Source organism: Macrosteles quadrilineatus, unplaced genomic scaffold, assembly GCF_028750875.1.
Source record: "Macrosteles quadrilineatus isolate MER2022 unplaced genomic scaffold, UCM_ALF_1.0 Scaffold_9__3_contigs__length_116548681, whole genome shotgun sequence".
In the NCBI taxonomy this organism is placed as follows: Eukaryota; Metazoa; Arthropoda; class Insecta; order Hemiptera; family Cicadellidae; genus Macrosteles; species Macrosteles quadrilineatus.
The window spans coordinates 56,508,164-56,531,322 of NW_026542602.1; the positions used below are offsets into that span (position 1 = coordinate 56,508,164).

At 32.8% G+C, this 23,159-nt stretch overlaps 1 protein-coding gene across 3 annotated transcripts in view; it reads right to left on the minus strand.

Annotated features, from left to right (window-relative positions):
* Positions 1 to 21,224, minus strand: part of LOC129004150 (ras-specific guanine nucleotide-releasing factor 2-like) — a 94,905-nt gene extending 73,681 nt beyond the window's left edge. For all 3 annotated transcript variants that reach the window (XM_054432590.1, XM_054432591.1, XM_054432589.1), the window contains exons 1-3: positions 21,164 to 21,224; positions 9,410 to 9,597; positions 1,953 to 2,084 (exon numbers count right to left, since the gene is read on the minus strand). In XM_054432590.1, coding sequence (XP_054288565.1) covers positions 1,953 to 2,084; positions 9,410 to 9,568 — 291 coding nt within the window. In that variant the 5' untranslated portion in view covers positions 9,569 to 9,597; positions 21,164 to 21,224. The remainder of the gene's footprint in view (positions 1 to 1,952; positions 2,085 to 9,409; positions 9,598 to 21,163) is intronic.
* Positions 21,225 to 23,159: the final 1,935 nt, after the last annotated feature.

Below are 23,159 nucleotides of genomic sequence, written 5' to 3' on the forward strand. Positions count from 1 at the left end.
AGACAATATTTAGGTGTGTTTATGTTTGGTGATCTTTGTGTTGATGCCTTTTATTTCTTTGAAAAGTCTTATAAAATTATTAGTGTCACAAACAAATAAAATAACGTAACTTTCGCATACCATTGCATTGGCTTTTTATTCCAGACATTAAGTAAAGAACAAATTGTGAGATTCACCATAAATTAATAACAAATTCTCAACATACGCGCACTTACGTTCCAATCAGGAACACACATAAAGTTAAGCTTATTTCACACATAGTAAAGCATGTTTAAATTTTTCTCAAATATTGACTGACTTTAAAAATAGACAAAAGCTCTATTTTTGAATTAAATCCTAACTAAAAGAAGAATACTGAGTATTCGGTTCAAAGAGAAGAGTACTGAGAATCCGCGAGGAATCGACAGTTTATTTTCGATATAACTCGAATATCGCGGCAGAAATAAACAATATATCGAGAAAACCAATCAAAACTTCTAACTCGTTTAAAGTTATCCACTCGCCTTGAATTCACTGAGGTCTTGGTTTTCTCCGAAGTAATACATTAACTTTGTGCAACATAATTAAAATACTTTGATAACTTTTTAGAGTGTAAAACTCCCAGGTTGTGTTTGTTAAATTCTTTTTATGAGGTTTATTAATTCTTCCAAAATTCTACCAAGGAATACAAACAGCAAATCTGTGTTAATCTATGTAACGTCATTGCTTGTAAAAATATTGCAGAGACTAATGGTTCACGAACTATTATAATGTTAATTGTTTTTAATTAAAGGAATTGGAATTCAGCTTATTCAGAAACGCAATTGTGTAATTTTTTGAGTATATTTTGTTTCGTGTTTTACACAAATTTGAATGTAACGATAAATGAGAAAAAAATATTACTTTTACTTGGTTTGGTGCAAGGGCTATATTTTATAAATACCATGGAATATAACACGAAGTTCGTATAGAAAGCTCAGAGACACTTTTCCTATTCAATGATTTATATATTGTTTGAAACTCCTTGACAAGTCAATCATAATCCTAAATAAACAAAATCTAGTTTCAGCCTCTGATTAATCCATAAACTCCATTCTTTGGATGTTGTTCTATCAATATGTGTAACAGATTCACATTAAAATCTCCACAAATAGTGTCAAGAATAGTTTAATCACTTCATACTCGAAATAATCAACCAACCAAAGTTTTAAAACAAATTTTCTCTATGCACTGGACGGTTCAGACATAACCTACCATGGACTGCATGGAATAGCTTTGTTTTCCTCCAAGGTCAAGGTCAAAGGTAATTGACTTCCAAGCTCAAGTTAAAAGGTAATTTACCTCCAAGGTCAAGTAAAAGGTAATTGACCTCTAAGGTCAAGGTCACGTGTAAGTGCCCTCCAATGTCAAGGTCACAGGCAATTGACCTCCAAGGTCAAAGATCATTGACCTCTAAGGTAAATTTGTCCTCAACTCTCATGGCGTCTACTCATACTTTAGAAACCTTTTCAAAGTCAAAGTCAAAGTCAAATCGTTTATTTCCAAAAGTTAAACAAAACAGTAAGCAGATACAAATTATAAAGAAATATATTTTTCCGCATAGGCATAAGCCCGTGTGCGGAAAAAGAGTTCTAGATCTGCTATAACAATATCGGTTACATTCTGGATATACAATAATTTTATTTGTCTAAGTAAACATGTATTAATATACTGGGTGACTATTCCTTAAAAATAAGTAAATATTAAATAGAAACATCATTTAAAAGTTAACATGTACTAAATTGAATGAGGACAAAATAACACAATAAGTAATTTCAGAGAAGAATTTCCTAAAGTAACCAAAGATTAAAGTTAAGAACCAAAAGATATCTCATGGAATATGCCTCTTAAGACATTCCTCAAGACTAAATTTAATATAACTTCCTCATTTCGAAGATTAATAAGTTTAGCAATTGCATGAGAGGGTCACTTACCTTATTCTCAGATAGGTCCTTATTTTTACTGCCAGTTCCTGAAGCGATCAGTCTTTCGCAGTAGCATCCTTCTAGAAGGACCACTCCGGAAGGACGACTGCAGGACTCTGTATCGTAGTAGAAAAGAATGTTCTGAAACAAGACGAGGAATTACTTATTACGAGTACTTACGTCTATATTGCTTAGAATAACAGGATTTGAGACAAGACCCTATGAATAGTAATTAGAAAATTCGTTGTAGTGGTACTATGCAACATATTTGAAACTGGAGACCAGTTTAAATTTTTTTTAACAAATATGTAGTATGCACTTCGTACTTAATACGATACGGGTTTTCCTGTTTTAAACATTGTGATTTAGTGTGGAATTTTAACCAAAATGGTGATGTAATTTAGGGCTTCACCCCCTGATACTTATTTTGAATTCTTAACCACAGATAGTACACAAGAGACAAAACGTTTGTGAGAACGGACTTCACATAAGACCGGCTTCTATATATACAGTATATACAGTATATATTGTATATTTTGTAACCTGATTGGGGTTGGTAAATCAATCATTGAGGTATAAACCACAAGGAACAAATTAAATTTATTCAGGAATTGGTGAATTAGGAGTTATGTTCGCATGATAGCTGGCTTAAACAAGCATAATATTTGTAATATAAAATGGTATACAGTGTTTGGCATGCATTTGAGACGAGTTTTGAGCTCTTTAAAATGTAAAATTTGCACTAGGGTTTGATAACAAATATTTGGGTAACTTAATACTTTTATAACTATTCACTTACAAATGCAGCTAAAAATACAATTTTCTCTTAAGGTGTATAACATTTTGTATGTGTAAGATCTGTACCATTTTCCTTATTAGAATACAGCTTCGAAAATACATTCCCCACAATCAATGGAAGACATACCAAAACAAACTTCATGATCCAACAATGGAAGAGATGGTATAAATAAATATCGCAATAAAAGAAATCTTCACAAAAGATATATTTTTCACTTATTTTCTTCTCGCTCTTATAATCGATTAATTCGGTAGAATTAAATCGATTAATTCTACCGAGATCTTAAATTCAAAATAATACCACGGTAAAACATAGTTAAAATTTATTTTTTAAACGAATTAGATTTTCATGGAAAGCAGGGGTCTGTTTCGTAATAAACTACACGCTGCAAGTTGTAACTTGTAACTTGTAAATTGTAATTTCCATTAGATTTGCATTGGGCAATCAGCTGATTAACTAATAATATTAGTTTATAGACGCTGGGTGTTAAGTTGCGGAAGTTATTTAATCGGTGCATAATGCGGTTTACTAATAATAATTAAATAACCTCAAACAAAATTAAATGATTGATTTGATTTGATATTTTATTCTAGTAAATCTACCGGTATTTGGACAGGATACATAAGCATTCATTACAATAGTATGCATCCTAGAAGATACGTGCAAGATTCACTGCTTCTTCTTCTGCCGATTGGATTGGAAGGAATAACAACTACAATGAACATGCTAGAAGAATTGAAGAATATGGGGTCAAGAAACAGGAGATTAAATAATAATCGTTGAAATATTCTGCATTTTAGTAAAACAGTAGATTCTCTTGCAGGAGGTGAAGATGAATTGATGGTTCAAACTAAAGTTTAAATACTATTTGTAGAAAGGGAAGATCAAGGAATAACAAAAAATCAAATAAAGGCTTACTGAGCAATCTCTACTCAACATATTTCTCGGGCTTAAAACAAATTAATAATATTTAGGTTTGGTAAAATAATGGTGCATCCAATTCTTTGATATAATTGATTTAATATCTTGTTAAGTGTATTATTGTCATTTGTTTATACATCAGCAAAGGTTTTAAGTTTTAGCATTCGTAATGCAATTTATTTAGACTAAGCTGCTTTGTTTAATAAAGATTGGCATGTTTTTAAAAACATTCGCTGTTTGCGCAAAAACTTGCCACCGCATAAGACATTGCTTAAATGAGATTTGTGTCGGCTTTGCGGAAAGGTTTACTTGTTGACGCAACAAGAGGAAAATGTTTTGTAAATACTCGCCTGAAGTTGACAGAAATTAAATGAGAATCATTCCATAACGTACAGTAATGATTTAGAAAGACGAAGTAATTTTGTGGTGGTACAACACAGATTTGTCAATGTTTTGATATTGGAAAACGAGCAAACCCAGATGGTTTTTGATGGTGAGAAATTAAAATCAGCTGTCGTTTAACTATTGAGACTTATAAACGAAGTGGACCATGTGTAAATTTAGCATTCTAATAGAGTGCTAAACTCCGAGGTAAAACGAACCCAATGCAAACACCTTCAATGCATTAACAATTAAGGTAATTAAGGTAATAAGGTGATGTTTGATTAAGGCAATAATTATTAGTGTGAAAATAACTAATATTTCATATTAAATTAGATTTGTTGACTTTTTATATCTCTACCATAAAGAGTGACCTATGTCAATCAGGTTAACATGTTCAAAAAAGTTCTGTGTCCTATTTAAAATTCAATTCTTTGATCTTTTTTACAACCTGTGGCTAAACATTCAACTTATAGACCAGCTGTTAAACTAAAAACCAAATTTTAAACGAACCTTAGAAATAAATGAAACGCAAGTGGGCGAAGCCCTATGGGTATTCTTATTCGTTACCATTATTCTCTCCACTACCTCACACTAATGATAAGCTTCTTTACTTTACTTAAATTCTTTCTTTACTTGACTTCTTTACATTAGGTAGTTTTTTTTAATTGTTTTATTCGAAAGTTATATTTTAATATATCAAACACATTGTTCAATTAATTTTATCAACACAACACTTCTAAATTTATTCATCAAAAAAGCATATTTAACTAATTAACTCAGTTATAGCTATTGTATATTTTAAATGACAGCAAGCCTTGAGAGAATATAAATTTTGTGTTTTGTAATCATCTAGATCTTTCACGAGTAGCCTACTTAGTTTTTATGATACTTATCCATAAAGTAGTTTATTTTTTGTTCCTATTCTTAGCAGTGAATAAAATATTCCAACCTTAGTCTTGTAAGATGTATGCTACTATTAAAAATTTGTATGGTTAGAAACATACAAAAAGCCATAAATATTATTATTATATTATTGTCACATATTATTTTTGCAGTTTTCTTTATACTTCTGTAGATTTAACACCAACAATTGTCAACACCTAGTCTGGTCAATACGCTGACTTGGACATGAAAGGGATTTTATAGAAAATATTATTACACCAGAGGAGCCGTACGAGAAAGAGGGTTGTACAAAAGCAGGTATTTGTCAACTACGTTTCCGGCCCGCTGCTCCTCAAGGTAGCTGGCTCGGAAAATTCACATTGAACGAGATTCTGAAGAAAATCTTTTACTTCGGCGGAAATAAATTGTAATTTTAGAAAAATACCGATTTGGAAGGATGATGCATACACAATGTAAGTTGTGTACATAGGTAAGTTATACATAGGTGCGATGACATCATGAACAATTGTATCAGCAAATTGACACATACTTTCTCCAATTAGCTTGTCAACAACCCTTATAATGAATGGGTAAGCAGTGGGAGTAACTTGATTTTTTATAAGGGAAATCACAAAAAATGCAATGACTTTTGAACCTTTCTTACAAAATTGAAAGTTTTATAACTTTGTTTAGAGTTTAAAGAGCCACAACATATATATTTACAATAAATAAACATTATTAAAACATACTAAAAGGACACACACACTTTACACATAACTTCGAAATCAGTTTTTGGGTTTCAGGGACCGTAAGATGGATAATTCAACCCAATACTTGAAACTCGAAAATGTTGACGAAAACGATACTTTCACTATGTATAGTCGGGGAAGTTAAAGGCATGAAATGGACATTAAGCTGTAATTTGAAGCCATTAAAATATATTTTTACAAGATACTTTCTGAAATACGAAAATAAAATAACTATTCGAAAAATGTTCTCCTCATAAATCCAAACATCCCCGAGATTTTTTTACTCGATTCCTTCTTGTAAGAGTTATAGAATATCCAACGCATAAGGTTTGTTGTTAACATATTGCATAATTGCACTCTATGCAACTTTAATATAAAAAACCTTTTTAAATTATTACACTATCAAAAATATATCAGAGTATATCTCAATTAGTTCCCTGCAAATTAAACGTGTTTCAAAATGATAAAAGAAAGTTTATTCATGCCCTAATTTGAATTTTAAGGTAATAAAAACTCAATATATTGGAAGAGCAAAAAACAATAAGTGAAGAAAAATAGCTCTTCTGTGCAGACCTCTTTTCTTGTACTAGAATGTATTATATGATCTCTTCCAATATTGAAACATAAGGTGCATTTTGATATGTAGGTCTTCCAATGATTGTTGTGAATTACATTATTGATGTAGTATTCTTATACGGAAAAACATTACTTTTAAAAATATATAAAATTTTGACGTGCCAAAAGAGATATTTGTGTTTAAGAACTATTCAATAAGGATAATATAGTTATGGTTATAACACCAATAATAGTTGTCGATATGGAATTTTTACTACAAACTCTTTACAATAGCAACGGTCAGAGTGCTTCGATTTTACTATAAAGTTGTATTAATATTTAACCATGAATTAAAACGTAACATAAGTACCATTGAGTCATCAGGGCAAAGCGAGGTCACAGAGGACAATTAAATATTGTTAATTACTTAAAACCTTTTAACATCGTCGCATGCCATCAAACTTACAATGTGATATCATGCGATGTCAAATGTCAATATCACTTTCCACTCCCTCAGAATTCATTAGTTCATGTGATATGGATGGTTTTCAAATATCGATTCACATAACATTGCGGACAGCTGATTTGTCATAACAGCTGATTTGTGACATCTAATGAACATTATCGCAATTAAATGTTGATGTTAATGATGTCTGCAGTGTGAATGTCACATGGTGGATTCAGACGTTGTGATGTACACATATTTTAAACATTCTTCACAGATCCCAAATATGTTTACCTGAGGTTTCACCTGACAATCTAGTTGATTTAAAATACCCCCGCCGCAGCAAACCTGCCGACTAAGCGAATTTCCATTTGTCTTAATTGATTTTCAATTAAATATATTTTAATAACATTAGGTTTAACGAGTACCTAGGTTTGCTGCTACAAGGAAATTAATAAAGTTTGTTTTTTTGTAAAATATTGATAGCTTAGTACAAAATAAATAAATTTGATCAAAATACAAAATATATCCATAAGCAAGCAAACTACAACATTTGACAATATTCTCCATAAGAATAACGTGGGAATTTTTAATTTACAATTTTTTTAATTTTCTCCGTTACTATTAACCGAACAAATATACTTTTATATACTAAATTAATTGTTTTTTTAAGCTCTTTAAAAAGGTCTAAAGAGAAATTGGGAAATTTTGTGTTTTGAGGGTCAAAAGTGAGAAAAACTAATTTTTACCCCATAAAACCCCCAGTAAAGCCCCGTTCCCATGGTCCGATCATGCTCGTTCGCGAACTCATTCAAGTGTGTCCCGCTTTACACCCTTAAACCAAATTTCATCAAAATCGGACAAAAATTACTAAAGTTATCGCGTTCACGGACGTATATATATATAGAAGTCTATATATATATATATATATACATATACATATATAAAATTTGAACGAATGGTGTTTTTGGCCTCTGGGGACATAAAAATGAAAAAGTAAATCGGTCCCGGGTCTAGGTCTTACCGTGCCACCTACGGTAATAGCTACTTCCCTATAGGGAAATTCGCTAAAAAATCTAAAACAATTTCCCGTTTTTTTTAGCAAATTTCCCATATAGGGAAAATGTTATTACCGTCTTATGGTAAGACCCGGAACCGATTTACTTTTTCGTTTTGAGTTCCCAGAGGCCAAAAACATATATTCAAATTAATATATCCTACAGTTTCAGTTATCAACTATTCAAATGAGCCATTTTATTTTTAGTAGACCTTCTTGTGATTATGGTGATTTGTCGTCACTTTAAACATAGCTTAAACTTATTAGGAACATCTAATTGGAAGATCCTGGAATATATTTTACCTCTTTAGATCTTAAAGACAAAGAAACATTTCTTCCACCCCTATACTTTTTAAAGTTGTAAGGTCTACCACTTTCATATGTATTAGTGAATCTCGCTGTTGGTTTATACAGTACTATACTTCAAGTATTCATCCCAACGTCCTAGAGACATGTTTTTACACCATATGAAAAATTGGTGACTAAACAATCCCCACCTAAACTTATCAAACCACTTTAAACCTTCCACTCATTTCAACACTATTAATTCTTATTTGCAAAGTTTGCAATCGACGAGTCTAGAGTGTTTGTGCACAGACTGTCCCTATTGTTATCCACACAATAGAACCGAGATGTTAATCAGTCTCTTTGCAGCGGACCTGACTGTACCGAGCTACCGATATTTCTGAATGTTCCCCTTTATAAGGGATTTCAATAGACAATTTTAAATCAAATCCAATCGGTGAATTGAATTGATATTACTTTAATACGATTAAAAGTGATGCCGACTTTCAAAAAACGAATTCTTTACTCTTTGCGTTTTAGTTTAGCTTTAAAGCTTCAGGTAGTCAACAATAAATCAATCTGAAGTGTTTTATGAAATTGAAATTTTATTCATATAGATTTCTTGAACTATTCAGATTTTAAGAAACGCCGTCTTTCATGTGTTCATTGATGACGTTATGCTACGTTATTTTATTTTCTCTTGATAGCATTGATAAAACGAGGGAACCCGTGTGTGAACTGAGCAAATTTATAGGCTTCAGAGATCACAGAAGAGAATTTATAAAGGCAGATTTTATAATGAAAACAACTAATTAACAAAGATTGCGACTGTAGATATATACCATAATGATTTATTTTCCTACCTACGTTAAAACAAAATGTTTTAACATGAGAATGGGATATCTACTTCTAACCACCATAGTCAAAGTCCCTTCTGACCGGGTGTAGGACGAAATAGCACTGTTGCCACTTCGTGCAGTCAGCCATCTTCTTACCACATTCAACAACTATCAGCACACTTTGTCGACGATCTTAACTTTCATTTTCATTCTTATCCTGCTTAAACATGTTAATCAGCTCTACCAACCTCATAGAGGGCGAAATAGCACAGTTGCCACATTGTGCAGTCAACCTTTTTCTTTTCACATTTGATAACAATCAGCGCACTCAGACCATGGTACATCTCAACATTTACATTCTTATCATACTTCAACATGTTAATGGTCTATGGATGTACTAACCTGATAGAGGACGAAATAGCACAGTTGCCACTTTGTGCAGTCAGTCGTTTTCTTACCACATTCAACATCAATCAGCGCACTCTATGGATAGTTCATCTTGACATTTTCACTCTTACCCAACATCAACATGTTAACCAGGTCTACCAACCTGATAGAGGACGAAGTAGCGAAGCTGCCACTTGGTGCTGTCAGCTGTCTTCTTGTGCAGATAACCCTTGACAGAATGGTCGTAGCTGGCGCGCTCCGACAGCATGATCAGCTGTATATCGTTGACGCGGACCGTCCGCTGCATCTTGGGGCTCAACATGGCGCTGCGTCGGCCAGACTTCAGCTGACCTGCGAACAGTCAGTGTAATATTAGTATATTTGACATATGTTTGAGAAAAATGGTGCTCACTACTCGGATTATTGTAGGACAATAGTAGCTGAAAACATAATTACGGTTTATAACGTTTATATTTTTCAGTCCTCGCTCAAAATCAAGAGGGGGGGGGACTCCCTCGAGCTAAGAGGTGACATCCATTTCTACAATACGTAGGGAAATGATCTGAAATGACAACATGCTAGGTTAAGTACCTAAGGTTCAGATGTCAAATGATGGTCTTAGTTACAAGTGTTTTAATAAACTTCCTTTTGTAGTTCGGAGCGTCCAAAAATTGGGGAAAGGGGTTGAGGGGCTCCTTTTGGCAAACCCTTTGTACAGGGCAAAAGCATTTTTTGATTTAGAAGAAGCCTATGTAAGTAGATTTATAAAAAAAATACCTAGTAAAAGTGCTGGTTTTGTTTGATCTCTTTCATTTATTTCTATGCATGTTTGTTCTATGTTTGTTTCAGGAAATTGTTTATATTGGTTTGAAACCTTGTACCTTTTTCTTGTTTTAAGCATGAAATTTTCCAGTAATGTAATCTTGCATTTTGTTGAAATAATTTGGTTCTTTAAAAAAACTGTGGGGTGTCCAGGATGTTTCAAGATCAGAAATTTGATAGTTAAGACATATCATCCTGTAGAAACCCCTTTTAAGAACTGATGAATTATAATATGAAGTAGGAGTCTGCTTTAATATGTGAAGGTTTCATTCCAATGTCTTGTCAAAATAGACATAGTTGAAGTGAGTCACCAACAGATTGCGTTGATGTAAATGACTGATTTCTGTCAAATATTCGGACTTTTTAACCAAGACAGACTGATAGAACGACTTGTACAGCATCTTTTATGTCACCTCAACTATCTCAATAGGAACGAAAAGTAAGGTAGACAATAGAAGACACTAGCGCAATCTGTGACTGGCTCGCTCAACCATGTTCTTTTTTGGATACAAAATTAGTGTCAGCCGTCCATAATAATGGTATGTCTACTTCAGTACACAAAAGTCAATGAACCTATAGTTAAGGGAAGAGGAAGGGTGTTTTTTCCTTGATACAACGGGTTGGACGGTTGAGAAGTTATAGTGCTAGCCTAGCAATCAAAAGGTGACTGGTTCGATCCTGAGATATCAGAATTGTTTAGATTGATCGAGAGAAGGTCCAGATCCCCTCTTCCTAACTAGTAACACAGCTACAAACGCAATCTCACTCCAACTCTCTGCTCATTCTGTATTAGAAGAAATAGCATTCTACGAGCTATAATGTTTAGAAACATTCTCACGAAACAATGCAGAAATATTGACGAAAGCTCTGTGTTTCGGAAAACTGCTGATATAAAATACCTCAAACAATAAAGGAAAGAATGAACCAATAAAGTTGTCAAGAGTTGTTAGACGCAAAAAGTTGAAAATATCAAAAACAAAACAGTGAAACTTCAGCGGTAGGAATCGTTATTTGAGAATTTCTCTCTTTGTTACGTCCAATAATGCTTTCGTTTGTTGTAAAAGGCACTATTTTAATAGTTGTAGACCTGCAACAAGTCTTTATAAAGTGTTCATTTTGTTAATAGGCCTATAGCTACATTTTTATTAAAAAAGACCCTAGGCCGTATTCTAAGGAAAAAATACTGAATTGTGAGAAAATGCAGAGATTTCAGTAAACGACACATTTAAAATTATGTTACATGCTACATAGCTTGCAATTTCAAAATATTTAAAGGGTATCAGAAAACTAAAACATTCATTCTAGCTTTTGAACCATAATTAATTAATAAAGTATTGGGGGTTGTACTCATTGTATGGAGAAATCACTATTAATAATGAGAATTTCGAAGAAAATGGAAAATAAATGCCTGGTGATATATAGTGATAACATACCAAATTTCACCAAAGACGGACCACAGGTGTACCTAGCTCTTAAACTTTATACATCGATGTGCACACCTAAACACAGATATGCACTCACACATACACAGACCAAAACCATCACTTCTAAAACAGAGTTCTGGGGGCCCAAAGAGGTATTTAAACTTAAAACCCCAACTAGAAATTTTTACGAAAACAGTACTTTCTCCAAATACCATGTATAGAGAGAGAACGAACATATTTGTGTGTAAATCTAAGTACGACGATTAACATGCATCCCCATTTAAAATTATAACCTTAGAGAATTGTTTTAATCAACTGAACATTTTACTGTTGGGTAAAACACATGCAAATCAATGATTGTTTATCAATATTTTACATACAGACTTTTTGAATAAGGGAACTTATTTTACAATAGTTGCATAGCAAAAGCACAATAAAATCATCTGTTTAAGTTAATACAGTCGTAGCAATATAGCTTCGAGTATTTCTATTTTAAAACAAACTACATAGTGCATTCTTCATCTCATAGAAATAGAAACACTTATATAAAACAAACTTGAACAATACAAGTCTCAAGTAGAGTTCCAATTTTCCTTTTAAAATAATTTTATATTCCTATTTTAGGAAGTTGAGGTAAACCATAAACAAATTTAAATTTTTAACTTATTTAATGTTTATAATTTATCTTGTCTTCATCTAGAAATAAAAGTGTTATTTTGTCATGTTATATGTTTAGAAAAACCAACATAAAATTGCAGATATTATGCTTCTTTCAAGTAGAGAACATAAATTAATGTTGAAATTAAATTCTAGTTTCCTCGTCTACATGAATTTATATTGAAACAATGTTTTCTAAAACGAGTTATTATACCTCTTCACATCATTGCACCTCTTCAAAAAATAATAATTTGTCGAAAGATTTTATTCAGTCCTTCCTTTTTTGCTGTTTTGAATTGAACAACCTAGATATCTCTAGAATCGGTAGATTTGTTTGGCTTAAGCTTTTTCAAAACGTCTTTTAGGTATAGAAGTATGACATCTCTACAACACAACAAAAGAAAAAATGGTGTTACTGCCTTTTGAGTAAAGTAGAGTATATTCTATGTGATAGACGTTTGTAGTTCAATCATAAGTCAAGCTTATAGATTATATGCAACTTCCCAAATATAGCTGATTGGTTAAAGTGCTCGTCTAACAAACAACATCTCGCTTGATCCTGAGGACAGTCAGAACTTTTCTTCAATTCGAAACTCTAAACAGCTGCGAGCTGTCCTTGATTTGACTAAATAACAGCTGATCTTATTCACTAAAGGAGCTACACAAGGTGCACTCAATTCCACACTCATCTTCCACGTCTTGAGGTAGAAATACGCCAAGTTACATTTAATATCGATTAGTAATATAATAACACTATTGATATGCAAAATAACAATAGTTTAAAAATATCCAATATCCTTGTTAAGCTGTTTAGGATATTTCCTAGAGGTGGTATTCCTAGAGGAGAGTCGGCAATGCTATATCGCGTGCGAACACAAATTGTCAGTCAAGTTCATCTGTTTCTTTGTATAAGCTCTCACGTGCTCTGGGTTCTGGCATCACTTTAAATACAGGGCCGTGGTGTTGGTGTGTAAAAACGTCGCACCGGCCTGTTGTCATAGTAACTGCAATAACGTGTAAACATAAACGTTCACATACGCTACATTATTAGTGCAACAGCTGTTTTGGTAGGCCGGGGCTGCGGTGTTGCCACTTTTGTCTCTCCGCGGTTATGGACGAATTTTCCTCATCAATAAGGGTGATGGATTATGTTACTGACACTGGCGTACCAGGACGCGTTTTTATTAAGCAATGATGAATAAGGATGACTATTGAATGAGGCAAGTAGTAGCTTAGTTACTAAAATCAGCTGGTTCTTCTGCTTAGACTATTTTTAAAAGCCTAATAATCTGGCAGTTGGTTCAGTTTTTAACAATCAAAAAGCTATTGCCTTTTGTCAGGGTTGAACCGGCAAACTTAGGTTTAGAAGGCAAGTCTGATACCAATCACTTCGAATATTGTACGTCTTGTTTCATATGTAATACAAATCAATAATAAATGTTAGTGTATATTTACTCTTAACATAACAGAAAAGTGTTTTGCCGTTGTATTATCTTTTTTCGAATTCAAACTTGCACGCAACTTGTTAACACTGTGTGAATTTATCAAAATGGTGTTGTAAAAATTATGTTTACCGTTTGAATAAATAATTAAAATCTGGAGCCCGGTCGAAGTGAAATTCTTGTCCAGTTATGTTTAGTCAACAACTATATATTGCTCTATTTAATCCTAATATTATATAATTTTCGCTTTGAAGGTAAGTGAACGTGTTTAAATATTCAAATCCATACAACCTTCAAAATTAGTTGTAGTTGAAATCAGAATGGATAACTGATTGACAAAATATTTAAAAACACAATATATTCTTATCTTTTTAGTTCAAATGTATATCACTCAATGTAGTAAAATTAAATCAAATTACATCACTATGGTAAGACAGCTGTTTTCCTTCTTCGTGAAATCAATTAATCTATTAAATGGATATGTTTCCATCGATTGTCATAATAAAAGCACTAAATCTCTGATGACTTGATGAAGAAGCTTGCAAAAGTATTTGCACGCAAACTCTTTTACACAAATAAGTGAAAACTGGTTTAAAAGTGTTAAAATATGTATATAATTAATGTAATATGTTTACCAGGTCCGTGAAGCGCTGAATTGCGTTATTAAAAGCTCAGGTTTCCATCACAGGATTACTTGATGCTGATTGGGTGCATTTGTGCGAATATTTTGGTTTTACCAATTCATTAGAACAAATTTGCTTTTATATTTTATTTTTGTAACGTCAATCCAGCGTTTTGTATAGAACCTGTCATAATCATACAGGGAAATTAACTTGTCTTTGCTTGACAGCTTTAGTTTATTAATTGTAAATGTTTTTAGATTTGTTTATAGGTAAGATAACAAGATGTTTATTAAGCAATGGGATTTGACCGAAGTAGTTTAAAAGTTAAACTTTGAAACTAAGATTGATATAGGCCTAAACTTTGTGATAGATTCATACCATATAGATCATAATCATAAAAGATGTCACTGGTCCAAATAATATACTGAAGACATTAAGATATGGTTCGACCAGTTTCATTTAAATTTGATATACAAACATGCTTACTTTCATATTATGGCCAGTGACATCATTTGTTTATGTTATTGATCCATACTTTTTACTGTTCAAATATTCGTGATCCATACTGAATTATTTTACTAATTTGCTATACTTCTTTCAATCTTATAGATTTACTGTATACAGTGTGTTTGAAAAGTTCAGGAACAGTGTAATATATTTTTTACCATTATAGGTAAAAAGTAATGAGACTTGGTATATCAATAACCATAAATGGCTACTCGTTTAAGCTATTGTCACTTTTTAACACTTTAAGGGGGGGGGGAGGGGTGGCCCACGATGAGTCTGACAACACTCTTAAATAGCAGCATAGGTCGAGTTTGGTATCAAATTAAAGGTCTTAGTATAACACATTGCCACAAATCCGAACTTAAACGGACAACCGAGTCAAAAATGGCAGCCGTTTGAATACTTCTTGAATCTGCCTCTATTCTGGCATTCTTTTAGCCACTTTCGAGAAAGTAGAATATGGCTACAGGCTACAATATATGCTTATTTCAAAATAGAATATTCTCGGTGACAATGATAGTTGAATGCATTAAATTGATAGTAAAATGTATTAGCAATTTTTTTCTGAATTTAACAGTAATCCGCGGCTGTAGATAAATCTTGATGTGGCATAAATAAAAAATAAAAAAATGATTTTCGAAAGTATCAAGATTAATTTAAGAACACGATCAGTTTGAACGTTTCAAAATTTACCAATTACAAAAAATTATCACACTGGTTGAAAAAAGTAGAGCTAATTAATTTAAAAAAAGTTAGCCTATAAAGAAAATTATTTGCGGAAAACTTCCAACAACTTTTAATCCGGTTAAGTTTGATTAATTCTAGAAATTTGATGTCAGGGTTGTCTTACAGTTTGCGTCAAAATTGTCTCGATGTCAAAGTGAGGTAAGACCGAGTGTAGATGGCTCCTAAAAGTTGTCACTTTTTATCAACTTTCGACATAAGACACTGGAGTTGAGTAACATCAAGTTGGATTCCTCTAAAAAAGGAAAACTCTGAAGTGTCTCATGAAACAAACTTGGGACTTTGGAGAATACGTGTCATTTTTCTACTGTCTAAAACGTCGATAACTTTATTAGTCTACAGATTAAAGGTTTACTTGTAATGAAAAAAATGAAATTATTTATGGAACTTATACTGTAGAATTGGGTGTACTGGTAGGTAATCAAATTTTTGAACCATCCTTTCTCATTACCATATGGGGATTCATGTAAACGAGAATGAGAAGGATATTTTAAGATTCTTATTGAAAATTCGTGTAATTTTTCTACTGAGTAAAGTTATGATAACTATATTAGATGTTGTACAAATCAAAGGCTCAGTTTTAGTAGTCAAATGGATCTACTTTGTGGAGTGGGGGTTGCATAATCGTTGATTTGGATGGGGGGGGGGGGGGGTCATGCAAAATGTGATATAAAGGGAAATTTTCCAATATGGTAACCTGATTGTTTTGTTAAAATAATGACGGACCTTTTGTTCGTGCTCTGAGTAGAATATAATTTAGAGTGGGGTATAACGGGGTTAAATTCAGTAGATGTATAAGAGGAATGTTCACCAAAGCAGAAATAAACATACGTTAATTGGAAACTGATTAACAGACGTGTTTCATTTTACAGCTACTTGATACCAGATTACAATAGAAAATTCTCCAGGTTTTCTCTGAAGTTTGGATCAAACGGGAAAATCAACAATTAAATTAATGTTCATCTCTCAGCTCGGTATGACAAATTGGGTTTGGGTAGGGGGCCCAACGTTTTTTTGTTCAAATAAAAAAAAACTTACTTAAAGGTATTTTTTATGCTAAGCTTATTGGTTACAGATATTTACAAACGATAAACACAATATTTAGTTTTAAAAGTTATTGATCCTTATAGAGGATAAAAAGATTGTTTAGCTATAGATCGAAATAAAAAATCGATCATTATATTAGTTACTTGAAAAAACTGTATATATTTATACAATTGCTTCATTTCATATAGGATTTGAAATTTAATCGAAACCCGATTTTGTGGTCTTTTTAGCAGTCTAACTTAAATGAGGACCAAAATTGCTTATTGATTCTATACCAATCCATAGTAGAGTAAGAGTATATAAATATAAAAAATACTAAATAGACTGCTTTTTGAAACACATTTGAATAAAACTTATGAAGCGACTAGAAACTAGTTTAGTCTGGAGGTTTGATGGTGTGTATTTTAATTTAACTAGTGAACCTGTGCGGTTCAATGCCCCGCAAAATGACATATGAATCTAGAAAACAAATTCATCGTATTATATATTGACTCGACGTCGAAAATTAAATGCAGTAATAATGAAGCCTTGGAAGGGAAGCAGTTCAGCCATTCTCTAGCTGTATGTGTATTATATTTAGTAAATTAATAAGTGTTCAGGTTCAAGTATGTTATAGGCAGTGAGCAAGGTTATAGGGTAGGCCTAGTTATTTTTTAAAGATTTTTAAAACACATTTAACAAAACATTTTATCATATCAAACCAATTGGCCTATGTAGCATATTTTGAGGGTCATAAAAATGCTGCTTGAAGAAAACACACTTTTAAAAATAAACACTAAAAAAACAATATTTTTTATCACAAAATCAATTCCATGAATTTTACGATTTTAGCCTTAAAGTTACCTTCAGAAAGATTACCCTGGTCAGAGTTTTCCGTAACGAATATGCGTATCCTATTAAAAGATGTAGCCTTACTTAAAACAACATATAATATAGTTGCTCATGACTCAATTGGTCTGGGTAAGAACAGCGCTGCAAATGCCAAAGGTAACAGAAATTAGTATCTTTCCATTTTGAAAGGTAAGTTTGTTTCAGACGGGTACATTTTTATCCTCGAAATCAAAATATGTCTCCACTCACTTGTTCCAGTTAAGACTTTACATTCTATTAAGTTGTTAACCATTGATTCTGATCACATGAAGCCTTGTGCCATTAATAAGGCCCTTTTTGATATATTAATATTCCTCATCAATAAAACCACTGCCCCCTTTTATTAGTCTAATCTGTTTCTTGGCAATCCACTGACCTCTATATTTAAAAACTCAGTTGGATTTTCTAGATGGGTGTCTCCGCCTTCGTCTGTTTTTACGGACCCACTCTTCTTCCCCTTGGTATACTGACAATTAATTACCTGACTTGTCAAGTTCATGTAGTAATTCAATAATACTGTTAGTTTATAAAGAAAATTAGATAAAAGTTACTTGGCTTGGTGCTTTCATAACTGCAAACTCAAAATACACCCACAAGTAAAAAAGAATGGTTAAAAAAACTATGTGTAATAACATTATTCACATGAAGTAGATGATTTGTTTGATTTGTCGATCAGCTGTTTAGTATCAAATGAATTAATAATGTCAAAGATTTGTGATTTCAATACATAAATTATTATAGTAAAGTTTTCTAAATCATGGTAACTTGTTCTCCACTAAATTTTACTATTCCCAGCATTAAAATAAAGTATTAAGATCCATTATGGGTAAACTTTAAGGTACACAATCCTTGATTGAAATGTAGTAGGTATACATTAAGAGTCATAATACACAGCAATTATTATGTAGTAGACTTTGACTATTTTCAAGTAGCAAACATATGTTTCTGTAAATAAAAATTATCTCCCATGTTATCCTTATGGAGAAATACGAAACTTTAAAGGGCTCCAGGGCCTCAATATCTCATTATTTCCCTAAAAAGAAAGTTTCCTGCACAACTTCACGTTACCCTCTTTCCAATGACACCAAAAACATGTCAATATTTATATTTCTGTTTATTTATATTTATGTTTCTGTTTATATTTTGTTGTTATTTCGTCATCACCATAGCAACCCATAAGACCCATGTTAATTTTTTAAAATTTCAAATTAATTTTTTGTGCTTATTTTTGAGCCTATTTTAATTTATAAAGGGATTCTGCACACCTACAGGAAAATAGCTTTCTAACGGTATGCATAATTATTGTTTTATTATTTTATATTTTATATGTTTATATTTTATATTTTATATAGGTCTGTGATAATCCGTAATGATAATAGATGTGCAGAATCCCTTTATAAGTTAAGTTAAAATAGAGAAGTGAGTACATTACATTACTTTGGTCGAGTTTCGACCACTGGACGACCTCTCGAAAAAAAATACAATGCCATACGTACAAAGAATGCGTCCTCTGCTATTTAATAACATTAGGTATAATGAGGTACAGCAAATGCATCATACTGCACTTTAGGATTGAATTCCATTGTTGATTTAGCAATGTTTTGTAAACATTAGTTTATAGATTAGCTTGTTTGCGTTGAACTGATTATGTTTCAACTTTCAACACATTGTGCTGGAAAACTAACATTACCTTGATGTGTTTTAGTGACATATAATCCCGTCATGTGGTGTTATTACTTGGAAATAGCGATGCACACATAAAGTGCGTATTTTAGCTGAATAAAGCTAGGAGAGTATAGAATGGTGTGAAATAACCTGTGAAGCTTTTTAATTACTATCAGCTGTTTATTTAACAAGGATCTATTAAACATCCTATTATAAAAAACAGCTGTTTGGTTTAATTTCTAGTACATGAAAAAATATCGTCTCTAAACCCAGATTGCTTATTATTAGGCTATCAATATTAATGATGCTATTTAACAATAATTAGGTCGACGTTAGGTAGTAAAAAGACTAGGAGTTGAAAGAGTCCCTCCAATAGCATACGAACTTAACATTTATTTACAGTTAAAAATATAACAAAAGTTAACCAAATTGACAAAGCTGACACCCATATTTACGCCAGCAAATGCTGAAGTATCCATTTTAAATCTCGTCAATCCTCGAAAACGTCCTGAGAAACATCCATTTGGAAAACGAGACTACAATGAAGGATTGTACCATTCCCATTTATCACAGTTTCATTCGTCATTGAATCCTGCGCCGTTCTGTGCTCTTACACTTGAATTAATGATTCACAAAAGTGAATAAGTATGCGTTATAGTGTCACGAAAATTAAAACTAGTAGGAAAAAATAAACATGTGAAATGTGGTCAGAGATCTTCAAAAAACATACAGCTTTCTCCATTGGATCCTCGACCTAAAGTGGGTTCAGAACCACAGGGACATCGACAAACTGCCGATTGAAGGGATCCAACCCAAGTCCTTAAGTCACAAATTCTGCGCTCTAAACCAATATTTGAGCAATACTTCTGTTATATTTTATTGAATTTTAAACAGAATATCAAAAACATTTATTTTTAAACCTTACTTTTTTATATTAAATTTACCATACCTTCCTTAAAACATATTTGGGATTTTTAAATTGATTGGGTCTAAGCTTTAAACTTCTTGTTTCTCGTATATTTGAGAAATAATTTTAAGTGTCGAGATTAAAATTGGGAACTCAAGTTGAACGAAGGCACTTACGTAATTAGTTTATTATAAAATTCAAACCACTTCAGTAGGCCAATTAAGGTATTTAAAATGGTTGAGGGCAGATTTAATATTCACAAAAAACTTTCAAAGAAAAAGTCATAAACATTTTTAATATGCAAACAATTTAATTCCTTTTAAGCTTTCCCAAAGATTTCTCAACAAAACCAAGAGATGACTTTTTTTCTTTTGCTAGATCGATAGCCTGACAATGGTGATTGGATACCACAAACTCTGTTAATTCATCTTAAGATCCCAATAGGAGTGTTTACTGTTTACTTATTGAATTAATTCAGAACAAGCAGAGACAAATAATCGAGAAGGTTCCTGACCTCATAGTGTAACTTGAAGCCCTTGACTCCCTCATAGCAAAACCAAAATCTCAAGCAAGCCCTAATTCACCAACTGCGATCACTTATAGATAAATCAATTTGCAAAGTGCTGACCAGGGTTCACCTGGTGAAATTAACACTACTAAAAGTTCAAAAAGTGCTAAAGGAACTCACGTAAGTCTAAATATCTTACCTTGAGACTTTATCAAACTAATACTACTTCTAGATTCAAATTCATTTGCAAGCCTGATTTGCGATCAGTTTTACAAAACGAAACCTACCAATACAAAACCTCCAGAGCCCCTATAAACACAAACATTGTATTACCTTTAAAACACTAGATAGCAAAATTATGATCACTTCTAGATTTACTTGCAACCATTGTTCACAAGACTCCTTCAAAGATCAAAAGATACAAATACCCAAATAATTATAAACATTTTATCAACCTTTAGACTCGCCACTCGAAATTTAACGTATATGATTATGCCTACTTCTGGTACAAATTAGTTTGCAAGTGAGATTAATATTTAACCAGGGTCAGGAACTGACACCTACAAAAACCCTCTCGAAAGAAGTTCCACTATTATTACCAATCAGTTATCAAATTTGAGGCTAGTGTTACAATTAACCTTAATACTTTAGTGTCATCATTTTGACCATTATTTTGTATTACAAAAGTGCAAGTTACTGACCAGGGGGACGCAGCGACCGTGGTCGGCGTTGGCCGTATCACATGTTGCAGCTCCGACCTCCGAAGGCGCACAACAGGTAGTGGCGGCCGTGACGTCAGAACTGCCCTGCTCGCTGATTGGTCGACAGCGCGCCGTCGCACCTACGCCACTCAATAATACACGCTTAATAAATCATCCCGAGCAACAAGTACGTTTCTGTCTAAAATGTCGTTTTGATACGCTTCGTTTGAAGCGCCACATATTTCTTGGTTTTCAAATTTGGAGGGTAAAATGTCAATAGAATTTTTTTTAGTTCTGAAAGATCAGCTACAATCATGAACTGAGTTTAATATTGAATCGACAAGTCTCATCAACTGATTAACAACCTACTGTATTGTAGTTGGTCGGTTATAGACCTAAGCATCGCTATGTGAGGGATTTTGGTTACGGACATATACGTTATTGATATTTGTTGGAGATGGTTATTCACATATTTTTCATGAAATTCATCATCATCAGAAGGAGTCCTGAACTTCAAATAATCTTAGAGGGATGGGATATTGATCACAAAAACTAGAAACGATTCCAAATTCTTTTTTATAGGGATATTTCTTATTGGGTGTAATGTCTCACAGGTCAATGCGTTAACGGAAGCTGTTCTGGACATAAGCTTCGTAAAATTATTCATTATTCTTTCTTCTAGTTCTGTTAATATTTTTAGTATAAATTTTATCCTCCTGAAGCTGTTCTATATCACATAATGTGATCACTTAACTTGTTCAAACTTAACTGGTTTGGCTATCCCGTGAAATGTATTTGGCTTATTAGTAATATTCCCGTATTGTAACACTTCTAGTCGAATTCGTTGAAAAAAATATGAATTTCCTGTTGTAGTCCTAGCGACATAGCCTACCTATGTCGTCTCATTGGAATATTTATAACGAAAACAATCATTCTATAGTGTTGCCTTTGCACGACCTACATAAATCAATTGTGTTGCGGAACTGATGGTGTTACCGGAATCAGCTTTTGGTAGTGGATTTCGACATTTCCCCATCGTAACAATTTGCTAATACTGAACCATATTCATCAATTTTAAACGTGTTTATCCTGATAAGATGTAATTTTCCTCCAGCAGTTGGACATTTTTTGGCCTAGGGGAATATTTTTCTGTAACAGTTCTGGACGTTTGCCGTATGGGAATATTTTCTATAACAGTTCTAGAAGATTGCCTAGTGGGAATATTTTCTGTATCATCTGGACGTTTGTCTAGCAGTAATATTTTCTCCTCTGGCCATTTTCTAGTATGCGTATATTTCCTATAGACTACCGGTAGTAGTTCTGGGTATTTTTCTTTTGGGAATATTTTTCCTGAATCAATTCTGGACGTTTCTCTAGCAAGAATATTTTCTCCTGCAGTCTTTACATCTTTACAGATATACAATGTAAATTAAAACAGAATCGATAATACTTAAACTTTTATGAACTGCATACCCCCCCCCCCCCCTATCTAGCATACAATTATCCACCCACCGCTTGAAGAGTGGATAGGCTGTATGACAAAGAACTTGTAACCTTTTGATGCTTGGTTTATTGTTACGGCAACCTATTTTTACGCCGGCCGGCTACTTTTAGAGTATCAATACTGTTATTGCTATTTTAATACTTTGTGATATGACAGATACTTTACTAGTGACGAGTGGGTAGAAAATGAAAAGTGGTAAGGTCAGCTAAGAGAAAACCAAAACATGTTCCTGAATAAAATGTAATTTTAACTTGCCTTAAAATAAATACTGATCAATATAAAACTACGAGTCATAAATTAGTTTAAATAAATTCAAAGAGGAAAGAAGTATTTGTTCTACACTACCCTAAAAAATATCTATGCTTTTAAAAGCAACTGTTAGATGTAGCTGAGTGGTTATAGTGCTCACCTAGTAATCAAAAGGTCGCCGGTTCTATTCTGAGAAAAAAGATGAGAAGTTTTTTTGAAGATGTGTGTTGCTAGCCTACTAGT